Consider the following 17,353-nt stretch of genomic DNA (forward strand, 5'->3'; position numbering starts at 1 on the left):
CCTCAAGACCTTACATTTTGCTGCATTAAACTGACACCTCCCATTCATTTGCCCATCTATCTAGCTTATTCAAATCCTCTTGAAGGGCTACCACATCTGCACTATTACTAATAATCCTTCCCAGCTTCGCATCATCTGCAAACAACTGAATATCCCCTTGCGATCCACTGGCAATGTCATTGATATAAAGGTTAAACAATATAGGTCCTAGTACTGAGCCCTGTGGGACCCCTCTTGTAACCCTCTGTCTCCTTGAAACTGCTCCACCATACACAACTCTCTGATACCTATCAGACAGCCAATCCTGAATCCAGTTGACCAATCTCACATCCAGACCCATGTGTTGCAACTTAAATATCAGCTTATCATGTGGCACCCTGTCAAATGCCTTTGCTAAGTCTAAGACAATTGCAGTATATGCCTTTCCCTCATCTAATGTTCTTGTAACTTTATTATAAAAGGCTAGCATATTGCTAAAACAAGAGTGCCCTTTCACAAATCCATGTTGACTCTCACAGATAACATTACCATCATCTGCCCAATGCTGTATACGGTCCCTCACTACTTTCTCCAAGATCTTAACCACTACTGATGACACACAGACTGGTCTATAATTAGACACTTCCAGTCTGTTACCACCCTTATGCAATGCCACTATCTTACCTTCCTTCCATTCCCTGGGCACCTTTGCCGAAGCCAGATTTTCATTGAAAAGCCAGGTTAAAGGCACTGTCAGTTCCCTAGCACATTCTCTCAAAACCCGTGGTGAAATACCATCCAGTCCCAAAGCTTTATTGACATCCAGAGTTCTCAGTATCTCAGGCACACTCTCCTCCTGTACCTCTAAACCTTGAACCTGCCATATCCCTCTAGCATTAAAACTGACTCCTCTAGGATGAAATACTCCAATAAAGTGGTCATTGAACAATTACACTATATCCTCTGCATCAGTCACTCTATTCCCATTTTTATCCCACAATATCATTCTTCCTCAGTCATTTCTCCTCCTACTGACCACATAGCTAAAAAATTCCCTAGGATTTTCTTTGGATCCTAGGGCCAGTCTCCTCTCATATTCCAGTTTTGCTTTCCTTACCACACTAGTCACTCTTCTGGCCTGTGTCTTATATTCTTCACGCATCCTCTCTTCACCTGTCTCCTTATATCTCTTCCATAGCCTCTTTTTCACATGCAATTCCTGTTTAATATTATTTGTCATCCACTTTACTGCAAATTGTGTCCTCTTCTTCACTCGTGGTATACAACTTACCATTGCTGCTAACAAATATTCTTTCACAATTTTCCAGATTGACAAAACTTAAATACAGATCTTTGTTATATTCCCATGCTTTCTCGACTATTTGTCGTAAAGTGAAGATCTGATCCTGACAGCCTCTATTTGGCCTGAATCCAGCTTGTTTTTCACCAAGATTTTCTTCCACAATTCTTCTCAACCATTTCTCAAGTATACTTGCGTAGATCTTGCAAGGAACACTCAGTAGGGAAATACCTCTGTAATTCTCACATTCGGTTTTATTTCCCTTTTTACATATGGTTACTATTAGAACTCTACTCCAATCAACAGGAATACGTCCGTCTGTCCAGGCTTTCTGAACTATGCAGTGCAGCCACTGTAACACTTTTATACCACCATACTTCAGCATTTCTGGTCGAATATCATATACTCCTGCTGCTTTTCCACATTTCAAGCCTTTGGTGGCTTTTTCTACTTGAAGTATGTTATGTATTCCTGACTTAATGCCTGGTCATTGTTTTTTACTACTGTGCTGTCATCACTGCTTGTTTCATTTAGCAGTTTTTCAAAGTAATTACTCCATACTTCAAGGATATCTTTTTCACACGTTTTCATGTCACCTTTATCATCTCTAACTCTTTTCACAGCACTCTTTCCTCCATTTTTAAGCTTCTTCAACAACCTCCAGAATATTTTGCCACTTCTTGATGTTTATTTTCCATATTCTTGCCAAAGTCCTCCCATGACTTTTGTTTAGCTAGTTTTACACAGTGTTTAGCATTCTTGCATTTGTCTCTGTATTCTCTAAGAGCACAAGCTGACTTATTTGCCAGGAACTTTTGATGTGCTTTCTTCTTTTCCTTCACTGCCTCTTTAACTTCTTGTGTCCACCATGGAGTTCTAATTTTTCTATCCTTGCAGACAACTTCTTGCACTGAATCTCTAAGGTTTGATTCCTGTTCTCAAACTCTTTCATTTTTTCTTCAATAATCTTTGTGTATTTTAGTCTACAGTTCACATCTGAGAGATGCTCAACTTTTATTCGCTTGAAAACTTTCTTACTTGTTATTCTTTTCAATATGAAATTCAATTTTATCCTGCTCAAGACTAAATAGTGATCACTTCCAATTTCAAATCCTCTGTACACTCTGGTGTCCTGCACCAGGGAGAAAACATCACTATCAACAATAACATAGTCAATGAGACTTTTCTTATTCCTTGCCTCTTCTCTCCATGTGAATTTGTGCACATTTTTATGTTGGAACATGGTGTTAGTAATAACCAGTCCATGTCCTGAGCAGATAATTGCCATTATTATTAGCTTTGCTCTTTTCTCCAAATTTTTTCCAAAATATTTTTGTATGTATGACACTCATTTCACACTCTGCTATTTAGATCCTCAACAAGGACGAACTTTTCCTTTTTCATTGTGTCAGTTGCTTTTTCTAAACCCTCAAAAAATTCCTCCACTTCTACCTTAGTAGAACCTTGTATGGGACCGTAGGCACAAATAAGTCTCATTGTTCAGTTCCCCATTCTCATATTTGTCCACATTACTCTACTTGAGATTGACTGCCATTCAAGAAGATTAGCCTCGTATTTTGTGTTGAATACTATGGCTACTCCTTCTTTTCCTTGATTGTCATTTCCTGAATATAACATTTTGTATTTATTGTTCAGAAAGATCTCACCAGTTTTTGTCTTTTTTTTGTTTTAGTCACCCCTATAATGTCGATCTTGTACTTATCTAATTCCTCAGCTAGCTCCATTTCTTTGCCATTCAGGCTTCTTATGTTGATAGTACCGATCTTTAACTCTGGCGATGTTGAGTTGGGGTGTGTTTTCAGATTTGTTCCAGTAGCTGGCTTTTCACTGTTCGCCCTGGTTCCGTGGCGAAAATAACGCGGGGGGGGGGGGTTTCTTGTTTAACCGGGTGAAGCCTCAGCCAGCATGAAATTTTGTCATGTTGTACCATCATTTTTTATTTTGGTTTAACCAATAAGAATACAATTTGTTCGGCTAATTCCCAAATTGTCAGCCCATCCTCGTGTGTTCAGTATCCAAGTAGATACCCACCAGGGTGCACCACAAGAAGGTGAGGATTGGAAATTAAGTCAGAGGCCCTGGTCGGTTCTCTGCATTCCTTTAAAGGCTATGTGGAGGTCTCTTCTCAGTTATACTGCTTTGACCCTTAAGCACCCACATGACACTTTGACCTAGGATTCCTCATGAAGATTAGTTTTACTCATACTGTTTCCATAGGGTTCAAGCACTTCTACCAGATGATCAACATTGTTATTTTTTTTGTCTGTGTTTTTTGCAACAGTGTGTGCATAGCCAGTGATTTCTCTCATGTACCTTTTTACAGTTGAAGTGATGTTCACTTGAGATGTATTTTCAATTATCACAACAATCAGACATGGACTCATTAAAATCCACTTGCAGTCATTTAGGTAAGGCATCATCAGCAGCATTCTATTAGCATATTTAAGATATCATTGGAGACCATAAACAAGGGTGTTTGTTTTGCTAGTCAGGCTAACTGGACCTTTGTACTATAACTTCTTGAAAAACTTGATAGAAAACATCTATGTACTCAAAGAGGAGAAACCTGATTCATGCATGATGAAACTCCACCACACTTAATTTGTGAGCCCCAGGGTTTCCTGAGGTTCCCTTGATCAAATGTTTTTTGAAAGATGGATTGTTCAAGGTGAAACAACTATGTTGTCTCCTTGATCACTGACCTAAATCCTCTTCATGCTTATTGGTGGAGATTATTGATGAAATGCAGGAACATGTTGAACATGCATGTACTACTGTCAGACACCAGCCAGGTACTTGGAAGATAATGGTCAGACGACTCAATGGTTTTATAGCATATATTCATGCTACAGTGTTTCTTTTGCTACTTACCAAAAGAATTATGCCTTAAGTTTTAAGTTTTCAGATTTATTTATGCTTATGATTTAAGTTTTCAGATCTATGTTTATTGTGACCTTTTTGTTAGTTTTGAGATGTAGAATAATACTTGAAAGTTTATGATGGATGTGTAGAATCGTGTGTGAGACAGAGAGAGAGAGAATGTTGCCCACAAAGGTTGCAAATGTATAGTTAAATTGCTATTGTTGGTGGACTAAGGATTAAATAATTAATAAATCCTACTTAGAGATGACCAAACTTGGAGCTTTTCAGGTCACTTCAGGATGATGGTCTCGCACAATCCTGAAGTGACTTGAAAAACGTTTCATGAATATCATCACCTGATGGTGATGATGTTCAGTCCCACTATTGCATGGCCATTTGTAAATGCCTTATGTGTTGTTCATCATGCTCCAACCCACAATACGTGGTTTGGAGCATGATGCTAAGCCAACTAGACCATCAAATGCCATGTATTGATTTTATGTGATTTCTGTTTTAAAATCTTTTACCTATATTTTCATTTCCCTTATGTGTATTAATGCATTCTGTTGCAAAAGCTTACAATCACTTTTTTTTTCTCAAAATTTCCAACAATAAATTGATCTGTTTTCATTTTCAGCTGATCACAATCATACTTTACTAATTGGTGAGTTGTCAATTTTTAAATAATACTATACTTTTCTAAAGATATTAAAGTTCTTTATATCAGGTCATCCATATTATTATTAAGAGAGACCTCCAGGGAGTCAGGAACTCATTGAGGGAGGCCATTCTATTTGCACCAGCTGTCATAACTGTTTTTGAATTCATTCATGCTCCTTGCACACAGCATTCAAAGGCAATCCGTTCCAATCACACACTACTCTATGAGAGAAAAATTTATGCCCCCCTCCCCCACCTCTTCTCAACTTTCATGGATGCCCTTGCATCCTTTTCCCACCCTCCATAAAATAAAAAATCCCATCTACTGAAATTTTGTATAACCCTTTCAGAAGTTTGTAAGTCTCAATCATATCACCCCTGTTTCTCTTATTTGCTAGTGTCTGCAGCATACAAATTCACATGTCTTCATAATCAGTGTTCCACAATCCTGATATCATTTTTGCACTCTCCTTTGTACTCTCTCTCTCCACTGTATCAAAATCACCATGGAAACCAGGAGACCTGCACACAATAGTGCAAGTGAGGTCTTATCAAGGCCTTGTAAAGACGCAAATTGACTTCATTATCTTTACATGTCAAGGTTTGTTTCAGCATTGCCATTATTCTCTGAGTTGTATTTACAATTTTTGCTGTATGGCCCTTTAACTTCAATTTCCTGTCTTCCAAAACTCTAATATCTCTAGGCTCATCAGTTTCTTCAAGCATAATCTCATCAATATAATACGACATTGGATATCTAATCACACCAAAGTGCATGATCTTACTTTTGTTAACATTGAAATGACAGCCATTTTCACATGCCCACAGTTCCAGCCTATTGAAATTATTCTGCAAGTACTGCATAACACTAGCACTCCTGATCACCCTACCATCTTTGCATCATCAGCAAATAGCTGTATGTCACATGTCAAATCCTTCCCAATATTTCAGTGTTAAAATTTTATTCTGAATTACGAGCAGAATACAGGATTGGGTGGAAGATCATAGGATTCTTTATGATTGCCAGAATGATAGAGCAATGAATGTGTTAGGTAAGGGAGATTAATATACAGTGATATTCTTGGACTTTGCAAAAGTGTTTGATAGATTATCACATAATAAATTAGTGCACAAGCTGCAGAGATGGGAATGGATTGTACATTAGTTATATGAATTGGAGATTGACTTTCTGAATGATACTAGCAAGTTGTATATGATGGAACAGTGTCTCAAAAAAGGAGGATAACCATAGTGTGATTCAGGATTCTTTTCTTGGGCCCCTGTTTGTATCCTTTAACTTTGTATCATTTATCCTTTAACTTGTTTGTAAAGGATATCACATGGATTGACTGGGGATGTTCAGTTATTTGCTGATAATTCAAAGTTGGAGATTATAAGAAGTACTAGTGATGTTAAGGAAGATTTTAATTGACTTTTAGCTTGGATAAATGAGTGGGGATAGTGGTTCTATAAGGCCATGTAGCATATTGATGGAACTCTGTGGCAGTAAATGGATCAGGTTCAAGATTTAGCAGTGACTGTGTTGCAAAGATTGCACATCATGTTGCCAATAGTATGATAAGGAGGTATGTAGGCATGGAGGTGTATGTATCCACATGCAGGCATAAGTAGGTAGTTGTGCCACTGTATAAAGCAATGGTCAGACTGCATTTGCATTATTGTGCTCAGATTTGATCACCTTTCGTTGGAATGTGAAAACATTGGAGAAAATCCAGAGACGAGTAACTAAGACAATATCAGGAGTTGGAATATTGCTGTGGTGAGAGGTTAAAAGAATGTAAATTGGAGAGTTTAGTGGATAAGGGGAAAAGAGGTGATATCTAGAGAAATTTAAGTTAGTGAAGGGATTTTATTGGATTAATACAGAGGGGGTTCCAAACAAAGTAGAAGGTGAAAAGGGAAGGATCACAGGTTGTCCCTGGAAGTTGTTTTAAGAGGGTGATGAAGAAACGTGTGAGAAGTAATTTTTTACATGGAGAATTAAGTGAATGGAATACATAATGGGATACAGCAGATGTCAGTTGAATGAACCTTCCTTCTGAATCTATGGAGGGTTGCGATAATAATATATATGTAAATCCTATCACCAAAAGGTTTGTAAATCCGTAGTATACTAGTACTGCTGTAGATAGGTGTTAAGGATTAGATAAACCAGGAAATTTTATTTTGCTTTATTGTGATCAGAATGTAAGAAAAAATTTTTTTTAAGAATTTGTTTTTTTCCTACCTGCTTAAAATTATTTTTGTCAGTATTGATTTTGTGTTGTGATATGTATACTACCTATAGCACAAGAATCTTAAAGTCATCATCCTTAATCATTCTTTTCGTTCAGTTTAACATAATTAATTCTTTGATGTACCATGTATAATGGGAAAATTTAGGGTTAAAGATTCTTATCCACAATCCACACATAAGATGTGGCTGCATGGATCAGACATACACTGTGTGGAATATAGCTAGTCTGCAAGCTGATACGAGTTTCAGGCTGCTGTTATAATAGATGGTATTCTGGTATTGTCTAACTAAAGTGTAAGTAAAGTATTTTCATAAAGCTAAAGAAATTAAAAGTTGAGTCCCTTAGAGTACAGAAAGTTTCAGAATAAAATTAGGTAAAATTGTATACATTATTTTGAACAACTAAATTGAGATTCTTCTGGCTGCTAATTGTCATCATCAGTTTTCTAATATGTACCCGCAAGGTATGTACAGGATACCATGATAGTAATACACAATAAAGCTTGCATTATTACAATCAGCTGGTGACAATATCCATCCAAATCTGTCTATCACTTCTAGCACTCTAATATTGTCACATCCTATATTTCTGTCTTCTGGGGGCACTGCTGAATGAATCAATCCACCTAGATTTTGGTCTTCCTCTGGCTCTTTTTCTTGCTGAAGATCTGTTAACATCAAAAACTTGTTTTGCTAACCTTTCTTCTATCATTTTATTTAAGATACCATACAGAAAAAGCCAATCTCCTGGCCTCACACTTTGCTTCCAATGCATGCATAATTGACCATGGTAAATGTCACCCAGCCATTCCAGATGCCTAACATACAACACCCACTATATCCTTTTTATCAGAAAGAGATCAGAAAAATACTGTCCAAATTAGACACACACAAAATAATTCTCCTGGCCTTGTTGGCATTTCTCCAATTGTCCTGAAATTTTGTGCACCAGAATTGACTCCTATCCTATGTTGCCTGTACACATACTGTCTTACTCCACTGATATCCATCCCACATCCTGAAATTGACCTATATTCAATCCATTCCCAAGAAGGATGATAAGTCACTGCCATCCAACTACCGCCCTATCTCACTCACCTCATCTGGTGGAATGGACTTGTGGGAGGGGGGGGGGGGGGGTTGTTGATAGACAGACATCGGTGGGTGGTGTATGGTAGAGTGAAATCAAGGCAAATGAAGGTGACTAGTGGTGCACCCCAATGCTTTGTACTTGGAGCACTTTTCTTTAATTTTAATTTGTACATTAAGGATATAGCAGAATATTTGAAGGCGGATATTCAGTTGTTTGCTGATGATGCAAAACTGGGGGCAGTTGTTGATAAAGGTTGTATAGATATCTTGCTGGATGACTAAAATAAATTGGCAGTGTGGGCAAAGGACAACGAATGCAATCAAATGTAAGGTAATGCAATTTGCAATGAAAAGATTGCACACCTTGTATCATATTGATGGTATTAGTTTACAGGAAACTGATGAGGCTAGGGATCTGGGGGTGATGGTGAACAGAGATTTGAAATTCAGCAGACATATTGCAAGAGTTGGCACAATAGCCCACAGAGAATTACTTGGATGCTGAAGAACACATTGACAAGTAAAGATAGGGAGGTTATTATTTTTGTAATAATATGGTTTTATAAGGCTATATTTCGGTCACCTGCATTTCTTGGGAATTGGGAGGTGGTAGAGAAGATTTTCAGAGATGAGTGACCAAGCTGGTGACAGATCTGTGGAATGTTCCCTATTATGACTTGTGTGCAGGTTGCAGAGTTTATATGATAAGTGGAAGAGGAGAGGGGATATGATAGAAACTTACAAGTTACCAAAGGGATACTATAAGATTACCACAGAAGAAATTTTTCAATACATGGAGAGTAGGGAAAATCAAGGTGGTCACACTTCGAAGTTGTCTAAGAGTATGGTTAGTAAGGGTGTACCACTAGGTTCTTTTCTTGGAAAATGGTGAATGAGTGGCATGGGTTGCCAGAGGTGGAATTCCTGGATGCTAACAATGTCAAGTTCTTCCCTAATATCCTCATTTTTAATATGATATTGTCATTGATGCCATCTGTCATGCCCTTAATCTTTCTCAGGACTCTCATATCTGTGGTCTCCCTTTGTCAAGTGTTTTATTTTTAACCCAGCTCTCAGATCCACAAGTTAAAATTGGTTTGAACACTGTCTTGTACACAGCTAATTTAGTGTTTTGACTGATTTCTCTCTTATTTCATATAAATTTATTCAGTTCACTTCCTATCCTACTAGCTTTGTTGATTCTGTTGTGTATTTTCATATTCAGTTTACCATCTTCACTAAAAATCGTGCCTAAGTAGCTGAAATGTATTACTTGTTCTGTAGGTTCTCTATTCATGATGCAGTTGATATTTTCAATGTTTCTACATATTCTTTGTCTTCTTACACAGCTAACTTGTCTTTGTCTTCTTATTGCTAATTGTCATACCAAATTTATTACAACAGTTATTCAATTTAATCAGGGAATCTTGCAGACTTGTACTAGATTTATTTAAAAGTAAAATATCATAAAGTACAGAGCTGAGATTAACATCTCCAATTTTGATATCAGGTTTAATACTGCTTTCCTTCATAATGTGATCCACATAGAAAATGAATAACAGATGGGACGATGTATATCCTTGTCTGACATCAGACTTAACATCAAGTTATCTTCCTGTATTTCCTTCAAAATCTAACTGCTGATTTACAACTCAAATAAAGACCAAGTACTGCTTGATATAATGCCCCATCGACACTGTATAACTGGAACGTTTTGATCAGCTTTTCTCTTGCACCTTGTTCATATGCCTTTTGCAGGTTCAAAACTTAATACAGATCTTTGTTATATTCTCGCCTTTCCACAATCCTCAACTGTTTGTCAAGTATACTTGCATAAATCTTACCAGATAAAGTAGGGAAATACCCCTGTAATTCTGACATTCAGTTTTTTCCCCCCCTTTATATGGGTACTATTAGAGCTCTACTCCATTCATCTGGAATCATCCCTCTGTCCAGATCTTCTGAACTATGCAGTGTATCCACAGCAAGACTTTTATACCTCCATACTTGAGCATTTCTGCTTGAATATCACTTTCACATTTTAGGCTTTTGATGGCTTTTTCTACTTCAGGTATGAATGTGTATTCCTAATTAAATGTTGATTGCCTGTTGAGTGTTTTTTACCACTGTACTATCACTGCTTGTTTCATTTAGCAATTTTTTGAAGTAATTACTCCATACTTAGAGGATATCTTTTTTTCCAGTTTTCATGTCATGCTTATCTCTAATTCCCTTTATGGCACTCTTTCCTCCATTTCTGAACTTTTTAAACAGCCTCCAGAATATTTTGCCATCTTCCTGATATTTATTTCTATGTTCCTACTAAATTCTTCCTATAACTTTTGTTTAGCTGTTTTACACAGTGTTTAGCTTTCTTACATTTGTCTCTGTATTCTCTAAGAGCACAAGTAGACTTATTTGCCAGGAACTCTTGATATGCTTTCTTCATTTCCTTCACTGCCTCTTTAACTTCCTGTGTCCACCATGAAGTTCCGATATTTTTTCTATCCTTGAAGACAATCTTACCACATGCTTCTCTGGCTGAATCAATCAATATTTTCTTCAGGGCTTGACAGTTGAATCTCCACGGTTTGATTCCTGTTCTCAAACTCTTTCAATTTTTCTTGAATAATGTTTGTGTATTTTAGTCTACAGTTCACATCTGAGAGCTGCTCAACTTTTTTCGCTTTTAAACTTTCTTGCATGTTTTTCTTTTCGATATGAAATTCAGTTTTATCCTGCTCAAGACTAAATGGTGATCTCTTCCGATTTCAAACCTTCTGTACACTCTAGTGTCCTGCACCAGTGAGAAGACATTACTATCCTCAATGACATAGTCAGCAAGACTTTTCTTATTCCTTGCCTGTTCTCTTCATGTGAATTTGTGCACATTTTTATGTTATAAAATATATATTATGTTATTACTAATACAGGTTATTAGTAATAACCAGTCCATGTCCTTAGCAGAAATACAACAGGTATTTTTAGCTTTACTCTTTTCTCTTAATTTTTGCAAAATATTTTTGTATGTCTGACAATCATTTCCTACTCTTCTGTTTAGAGCTCCAACAAGGACCAACTTTTCCTTTTTCATTGTGTCAGTTGCTTTCTCTAAAGCCTCAAAAAATTCCTCCATTTCTACCTTAGTAGAACCTTTTGTGGGACCATTTCACAAATAAGTCTCATTGTCCACTTCTCCATTTTGATATTTGCCTACATTGCTCTACTTGAGACTGCCTGCCATTCAAGAAGATTAGCCTCGTATTTAGTGTTGAATACTATGGCTACTCCATTTTTTCCTTGATTGTCATTGCCTGAATATAACATTTTGTATTTATTGCTCAGGAAGATCGTACCAGTTTTTGTCTTTTTTGTGTCAGTTTTAGTAGAACCTTCTGTTGGACCATATTTAGTGTTGAATACTATAGCTACTCATTATTTCCCCTGATTTTATTGTCTGAATATAACATTTTGTATTTATTGCTTAGAAAGATTTGACCGGTTTTTATCTATTTTTTTTTTCTGTTACCTCTATTATGGCAATCTAGTATTAATCCAATTATTCTGCTAGTTCCGTTTCTTTGCTATTCAGGCTTTTTATGTTGACAGTACTGATCTTTTACTCTGGTGATGTTGAGTTGGGATGTGTTTCAGGATTTGTTCCAGTAGCTGACTTTTTGCTGTTCGCCTTGGTCCCCCGGTGAAAACAACAAGTGCCTTGTTTAACCGGGTTACACCTTAGCCAGCATGAAATTCTGTCGTTGTAAAATGTTAAAATGTACCATCATTTTACATCATGGTTTACACCAATAAGAATACAATTTGGACAGCTGAATCCCAAATTGCCAACCCATCCTTATTTGTTTAGTATCCAGGTAGATACCTTAAGAAGGTGCACTGCTAGAAGGTGAGGATTGGACATTAGGTCAAAATCCCTGGTCATTTGTCCACATTCGTGGAGGTCTCCTCTCAGTTATACAGCTTTAACCCTTAAGTATCCCATTTCTCCCATATCTATCTGATAATTACTTCTCAACATCATTAATGCCCCTGTCAAATTTCTCTTCATGTTCTGTCTGCCACACACACACACCCGCACACACTGAAGATTGCACGCTTTCAGTCAGTCTTCATAGCTAATATTCTGCAGTACTGAAATAATTTTTGTCAACTGCCTTCGTTCTTTCATCAAAATCACTTCATCTCATCCAAATCCTGTTAACCAGAGCTGAGTAAAATAGTTGAGATGTGGTCTGATTGGGGTATTATACAGTCGAACCACTACCATTTTACTTCTGCCGATCGATGCCTGTCTCTTTGTTATAGCAACCCTTTGAGTTATCTTTACCACTTTGTAATATGTTTCTTGAATTTTATATTTTTTTCTCTGCTTCCTCCAGTATAATGCCACAAATAAATTTTTCAGCCTCCCATCTGTGGATCCCAAAGTTCAAACTTTATATACTTATTATACTTACAAATGATGGGTATTCAAGTTAAATGCCCATCATTTGCCTACTTTTTTAGCTGACTGAAATCTTTAAAAGCTTCTGCTTTGACACTTTATCTTGTAATCCTCTCTAGCTTCCATTATCCAACCTGAATATTTACTGCATGTCAGTGACAATAAAATTTTATTTTATTTCCCCTGGATGATATTTATAGTATAATTTATTCTTCCTTCCTTACTAAAATTCCTGAACATAATGGCGAAGATTTTTACTTGTTCATTCCTACATTTATACACTACTGAGCGGCTACATCATTAGTAACACTTCCCTATTTAGGAAAATAGACCATTCCTGAAGCCGAGTCATATGGCTATAGTTTGCTGTATAAATCCTGAGATCAGGTATCCTTTTACCAATTCTGTTTGATGCATTCAGAATTGGTAAAAGGTGTGGTGTAAGTGACTTTGGTCATTGTATGATTGTTGGTATCTTACAGATATTTACTGTTTTGGTCTTTTCATGCACAACATTGTTTATGGTGCCCCAGGGATAGTGTAATAACCAGACGACTTCAAGCCAGACAAGTAGTGTAATAACCAGACAACTCCTGGATGCAGACAGCTCATTGATGCATAAGGTCAGAGAAGAATGGCAAGCATTATGAAATGTGACAGGAGGGCCACAAATAGACAGATCATAGCTTAATGCAACAGCGATCATCAGGACATCATCTTTGAACACACAGTTTGTCACAAGCTGTCATGGGTAGGGTACAGGAGCAGATGACCTTTCCAGGTCCCACTGACGTCAGCTAAGAACAGGAAGATGTGGTTTCACGATCATCAACACTGGAAAGCTAATGATTGGAAAGATGTTGCTTGGTATAATGAGTCTTGGTTTATACTGTATCATGCTGATGACAGAACCAGAATATGGTGGCAACAACATGAGGCCATGGATCCTTTATACCTGGTAGCAGCAGCTCAGACTAGTTGCCGGGATGTCGTGGTGTTGGGAATGTTTTATTTTCATACTTTAAGTCCCCTGACAACAGTTGAACACTGCCTGAATGCCACAGTTTCAACACCATTACATCCCTGCCACTAGTCGGAGCTATTGCAATCAGACAGAAAGGGTCCATTGCCTCATGTCTTCACCATATTCACCAGATCATGTTCACCAATTCAAGGCTGCAGTTTAATTTATCTGTTTAATTTACCTGGGTACTTCTAGCAAGACAAATACTCCATGCTACAAAGTGTATATCATGTTGAAGTGGTTTGCTTTACTTCAGTTGCTAGCTCACTCCCCAGATCTCAACCCAGTAGAGTATATTTGGGATGAAGGAGCAGTTCACAGCAGCAATATGCTACCATCCAGTCAGAACATTGGGTAATGCCATTGTGACAGCATGGGCAAACATCCCAGATAAATGTTTTAGGCACTTAATTGAATCAATGCCACAGGGAATTCAGGCTGTTCTTAAGGCAAAAGGGGCCCTGTCCTGCTCATTATTAAATGCTATTTCTAATCCTAAACCTTTCTAAACCTAAAAATGACAAGTCAAATTTTGCCATTTTTCAGAAAATTGAACATATGCTAATAGCATCAAATTCAATGATGAAATGTAGTTTTTAGGAACATATGACAGGTTTGAACTTGATCATACTACATGCAGAAAGAACCAAGAGTGTTGACAGTGTGAAACTTTTTAAACATTTATTGTATGGCTTTTTTGACTTGTGATATTTTTTATCCAGTAAAAACCTTTCATTTTCATAGAAAGTCTTTGCTAATTGTAGCACCACAACTCAAAATGTGTTATTTATTTATTTATTTATTTTTTCTTCCGCATAATGTAATATAACATATTCATTTGAATGCCACCTTTCTGGGGCAATATTTGGTCATTTCAGCTAAAGGGGAAAACGATGTGTCTACTTTCCAATGGTGATTATTGTAAATAACTTGCATGGTTTCTTCTGGTTATTATTATCCATATGGGATGCTTTTAAGTGGCAGCATAACTAAAAAGCAGTTTTCAAAGTACATAATTTTGGAGTACAGTAAAACCCCGAAGTTACACGGTAGGCGGGACCAACAAAAAGTGCATGTTGAATTCGCGTAACTCGGGGTATAATTTTGCATGTAATTTATATATACAAACATACAATTGGGACCAAAGGTTTACAAAAACACCTATATTTTTTAAGAAATATAATCATAATTGTAGTTTTTCGTACATAAAAAAAAGAAAGTTATTTCGATGTCGATGGTTTCATAAAATCTAATAGAATCATTTGACGGCATAATGTCTTTTTCTTGTCACGCAAAATTTCTTCATAGCAAGCTAATGATTTTTTTATTCCTTGCCTTGTGGCCACAATTAGTTCCTTGTTAGAATCTATGTCCTCCAAAATCTGTAAATCTTTATTTTATGATTGTTCTTATTGTGGATTCCTGTAGATCGAACTTCTTTGCTAGCTCACAAATTTTCATTCCGCCTTCAAAATCCTTAATAATGTTGAGTTTTGTTTCCAAAGTCAATGTTTTTATTTTCTTGCTAGCAGTAGAAGAATCGGACTTGATTCTTTTGGATGACATTATTATTTTTTATGTGATAAAATTTTTATCAAGAACATAACATTAAACATTCGCAGGGTTTGTAGACTATAAAAATAGTGTATGAATTGGAGACCACGTGAAACACGTGAGTGCTTGTTCACAGCATGTGCAACACTGGCGAATGCGGCCGGCGCCTGATAGATACAACTAGTGGTGAGGCGTGAAGTGGGATGGAATACGTACATATAAGAAACCACGTAACTCCGGATTTGTGTAAGTCGTGGTATGACTGTACTTCTTCTTCTTCTCTTCCGTCTAAGATGCGTTGATCTTCTCTTGAGCAGGATCTTCCAGTCTTCTCTATTCCTTGCTGTTTGAAAAAGTTCCTTATATGTTCTGCATCCTGAGATGTTCTTTATTAATTTCAGCCAGGTAATTCTTGGTCTTCCGGGTCTTCTTTTTTCAGTTGGAAAAGTGTTGATTAGGACGTTAGGAAGTCTGTCTGCGTCCATGCGTACAGTGTGTCCAAACCATCTCAGTTATTGTTTTCTCATTTTTTTCTATTATTGTCTTTTTATACAATAGTTCTTGTCTGACTGTGATGTTTGTTTTCTTTTCTATCCAACTTGTTCTATTTATTTTTCTTAAGCATTTCATTTCAAATGCCAGCAGTTTTTTCTCCTCTCTTTTTTTAACTGTCCACGCTTCTGCTCCATAGATGACTGTTGGTATAATTATTGCTTCATATAATTTGATTTTGGCTTGCTTAGATATCTTGTTTGTTTTCCAGATTTTCTGTATTTTTCTCATGGTGGTCCATCCTATCACTATTCTGTGTTTGATTGTTTTGAGTTCATCTATTGTTTCTGTTAGTTTTGAACCAAGGTATATGAAGTTGTCTACTTGTTCAATTTGTTCTCCGTTTAGGGTGGCTGAGATGGTAGTTCCGTTCCTCCTTATTTTCATCACTTTTGTCTTTTGTATATTTATTGTCATGTAATATTTTACAGGTTTCGTTTAGCTTGTTGATCAACTTTTGTAGTTCATTTGGGGTTCTTGCAAGAAGGACGAGATCATCTGTATATTTGATATTATTTATGTTTAAACCATTGACATTGATTCTAGGCTCATTGTCTATTGCCTTCTTTACAACTTCTTCTAGATATATGTTGAATAGGCATGGGGATAATGGGCATCCTTGCATTACTCCTTTTTGGATCTCTATGGGTTCTGTTGTAAGTGTGTCCTTTTTAATTATTGCATTTGTCTTAGAGTAATATTTTATCAGAAACTGTATTATATATTTGTCTATTGCTTTTTCTAGTAGAATTTTAAGAAGGATTTATCTGTTGATGTTATCGAAAGCTTGCTTAAAGTCCACAAAACAACAATATAGTTCTTTATGGTCTTCCCAGCTGAGCTCTGCTAGTTGGTGCAATGTGAAAATTTGGTCTATTGTTGAATAGTTTTCTCGGAAACCAGCTTGTTCTATGCCTGTCATTTCTTCATAGGTGTTTTTTAATCTATTTTGTATAATTCTTATGAATATTTTATAGGTGTGAGGGAGTAAATTGATTGGTCTGTAATTTCTGTAGTTTCTTTTGTCTCCTTTCTTGTACATTGGGATGATCTTTCCAGTTCTCCAGTCATCTGGGATCTCTCCTGTTTGTAGTATTTTATTGAATAGGGTTGTTAAATATTTTATTGATATGCTGCCTCCATATGACCACAGTTCAGTAGGGATAGTATCAATGCCTGGTGCTTTATTGTTTTTCATCTGTTTTATTGCATATCTAACTTCTTCTTGTAAAATTTTTGGGTGATCATTATTTTCTTCTATTGTTGGCATTGCAGTTTTGTTTCCTTGTTGGAAGATAGTCTTAAAATGGTTTGACCAGATTTTTCTTATGTTCAATATTCCCGGTTTCAGTTATCTTGTTGTTTATCATTGTTACTGTTTTTGCTGAGAATTCCTTTGTAATTTTTCTTACAGTATCATGGAAGACTTTTAGGTTGTTTTGTTGGTATGCTTCTTGGCATTCTGTACATAGTTACATTTTTATAACTAAGTAAATAAGATAATCTTTGAGTGCTGTGTCGATGAATGAGTTCAAAGCAAAGTATGATGGATATTGTGTAATGAAGATTAGTATTTGGTTTTCAGAA

At 36.5% G+C, this 17,353-nt stretch overlaps 1 protein-coding gene across 4 annotated transcripts in view; it reads left to right on the forward strand.

Annotated features, from left to right (window-relative positions):
• LOC150102889 (inactive tyrosine-protein kinase RYK-like) overlaps positions 1-17,353 on the forward strand; it is a 378,596-nt gene that overhangs the window by 117,809 nt on the left and 243,434 nt on the right. For 3 of the 4 annotated variants that reach the window (XM_090397499.1, XM_090397500.1, XM_090397501.1), the window contains exon 5: positions 4,800-4,826. The exons of the other annotated variant lie outside the window; for it this stretch is intronic. In XM_090397499.1, the coding sequence (XP_090253625.1) occupies positions 4,800-4,826 (27 nt within the window). The remainder of the gene's footprint in view (positions 1-4,799; positions 4,827-17,353) is intronic. 4 annotated transcript variants of the gene reach the window in all.

Source organism: Typopeltis vanoorti, chromosome 9 (genome assembly GCF_054136105.1).
Source record: "Typopeltis vanoorti isolate ZY-2024b chromosome 9, IOZ_Tvanoo_1.0, whole genome shotgun sequence".
Classification (NCBI taxonomy): Eukaryota; Metazoa; Arthropoda; class Arachnida; order Uropygi; family Thelyphonidae; genus Typopeltis; species Typopeltis vanoorti.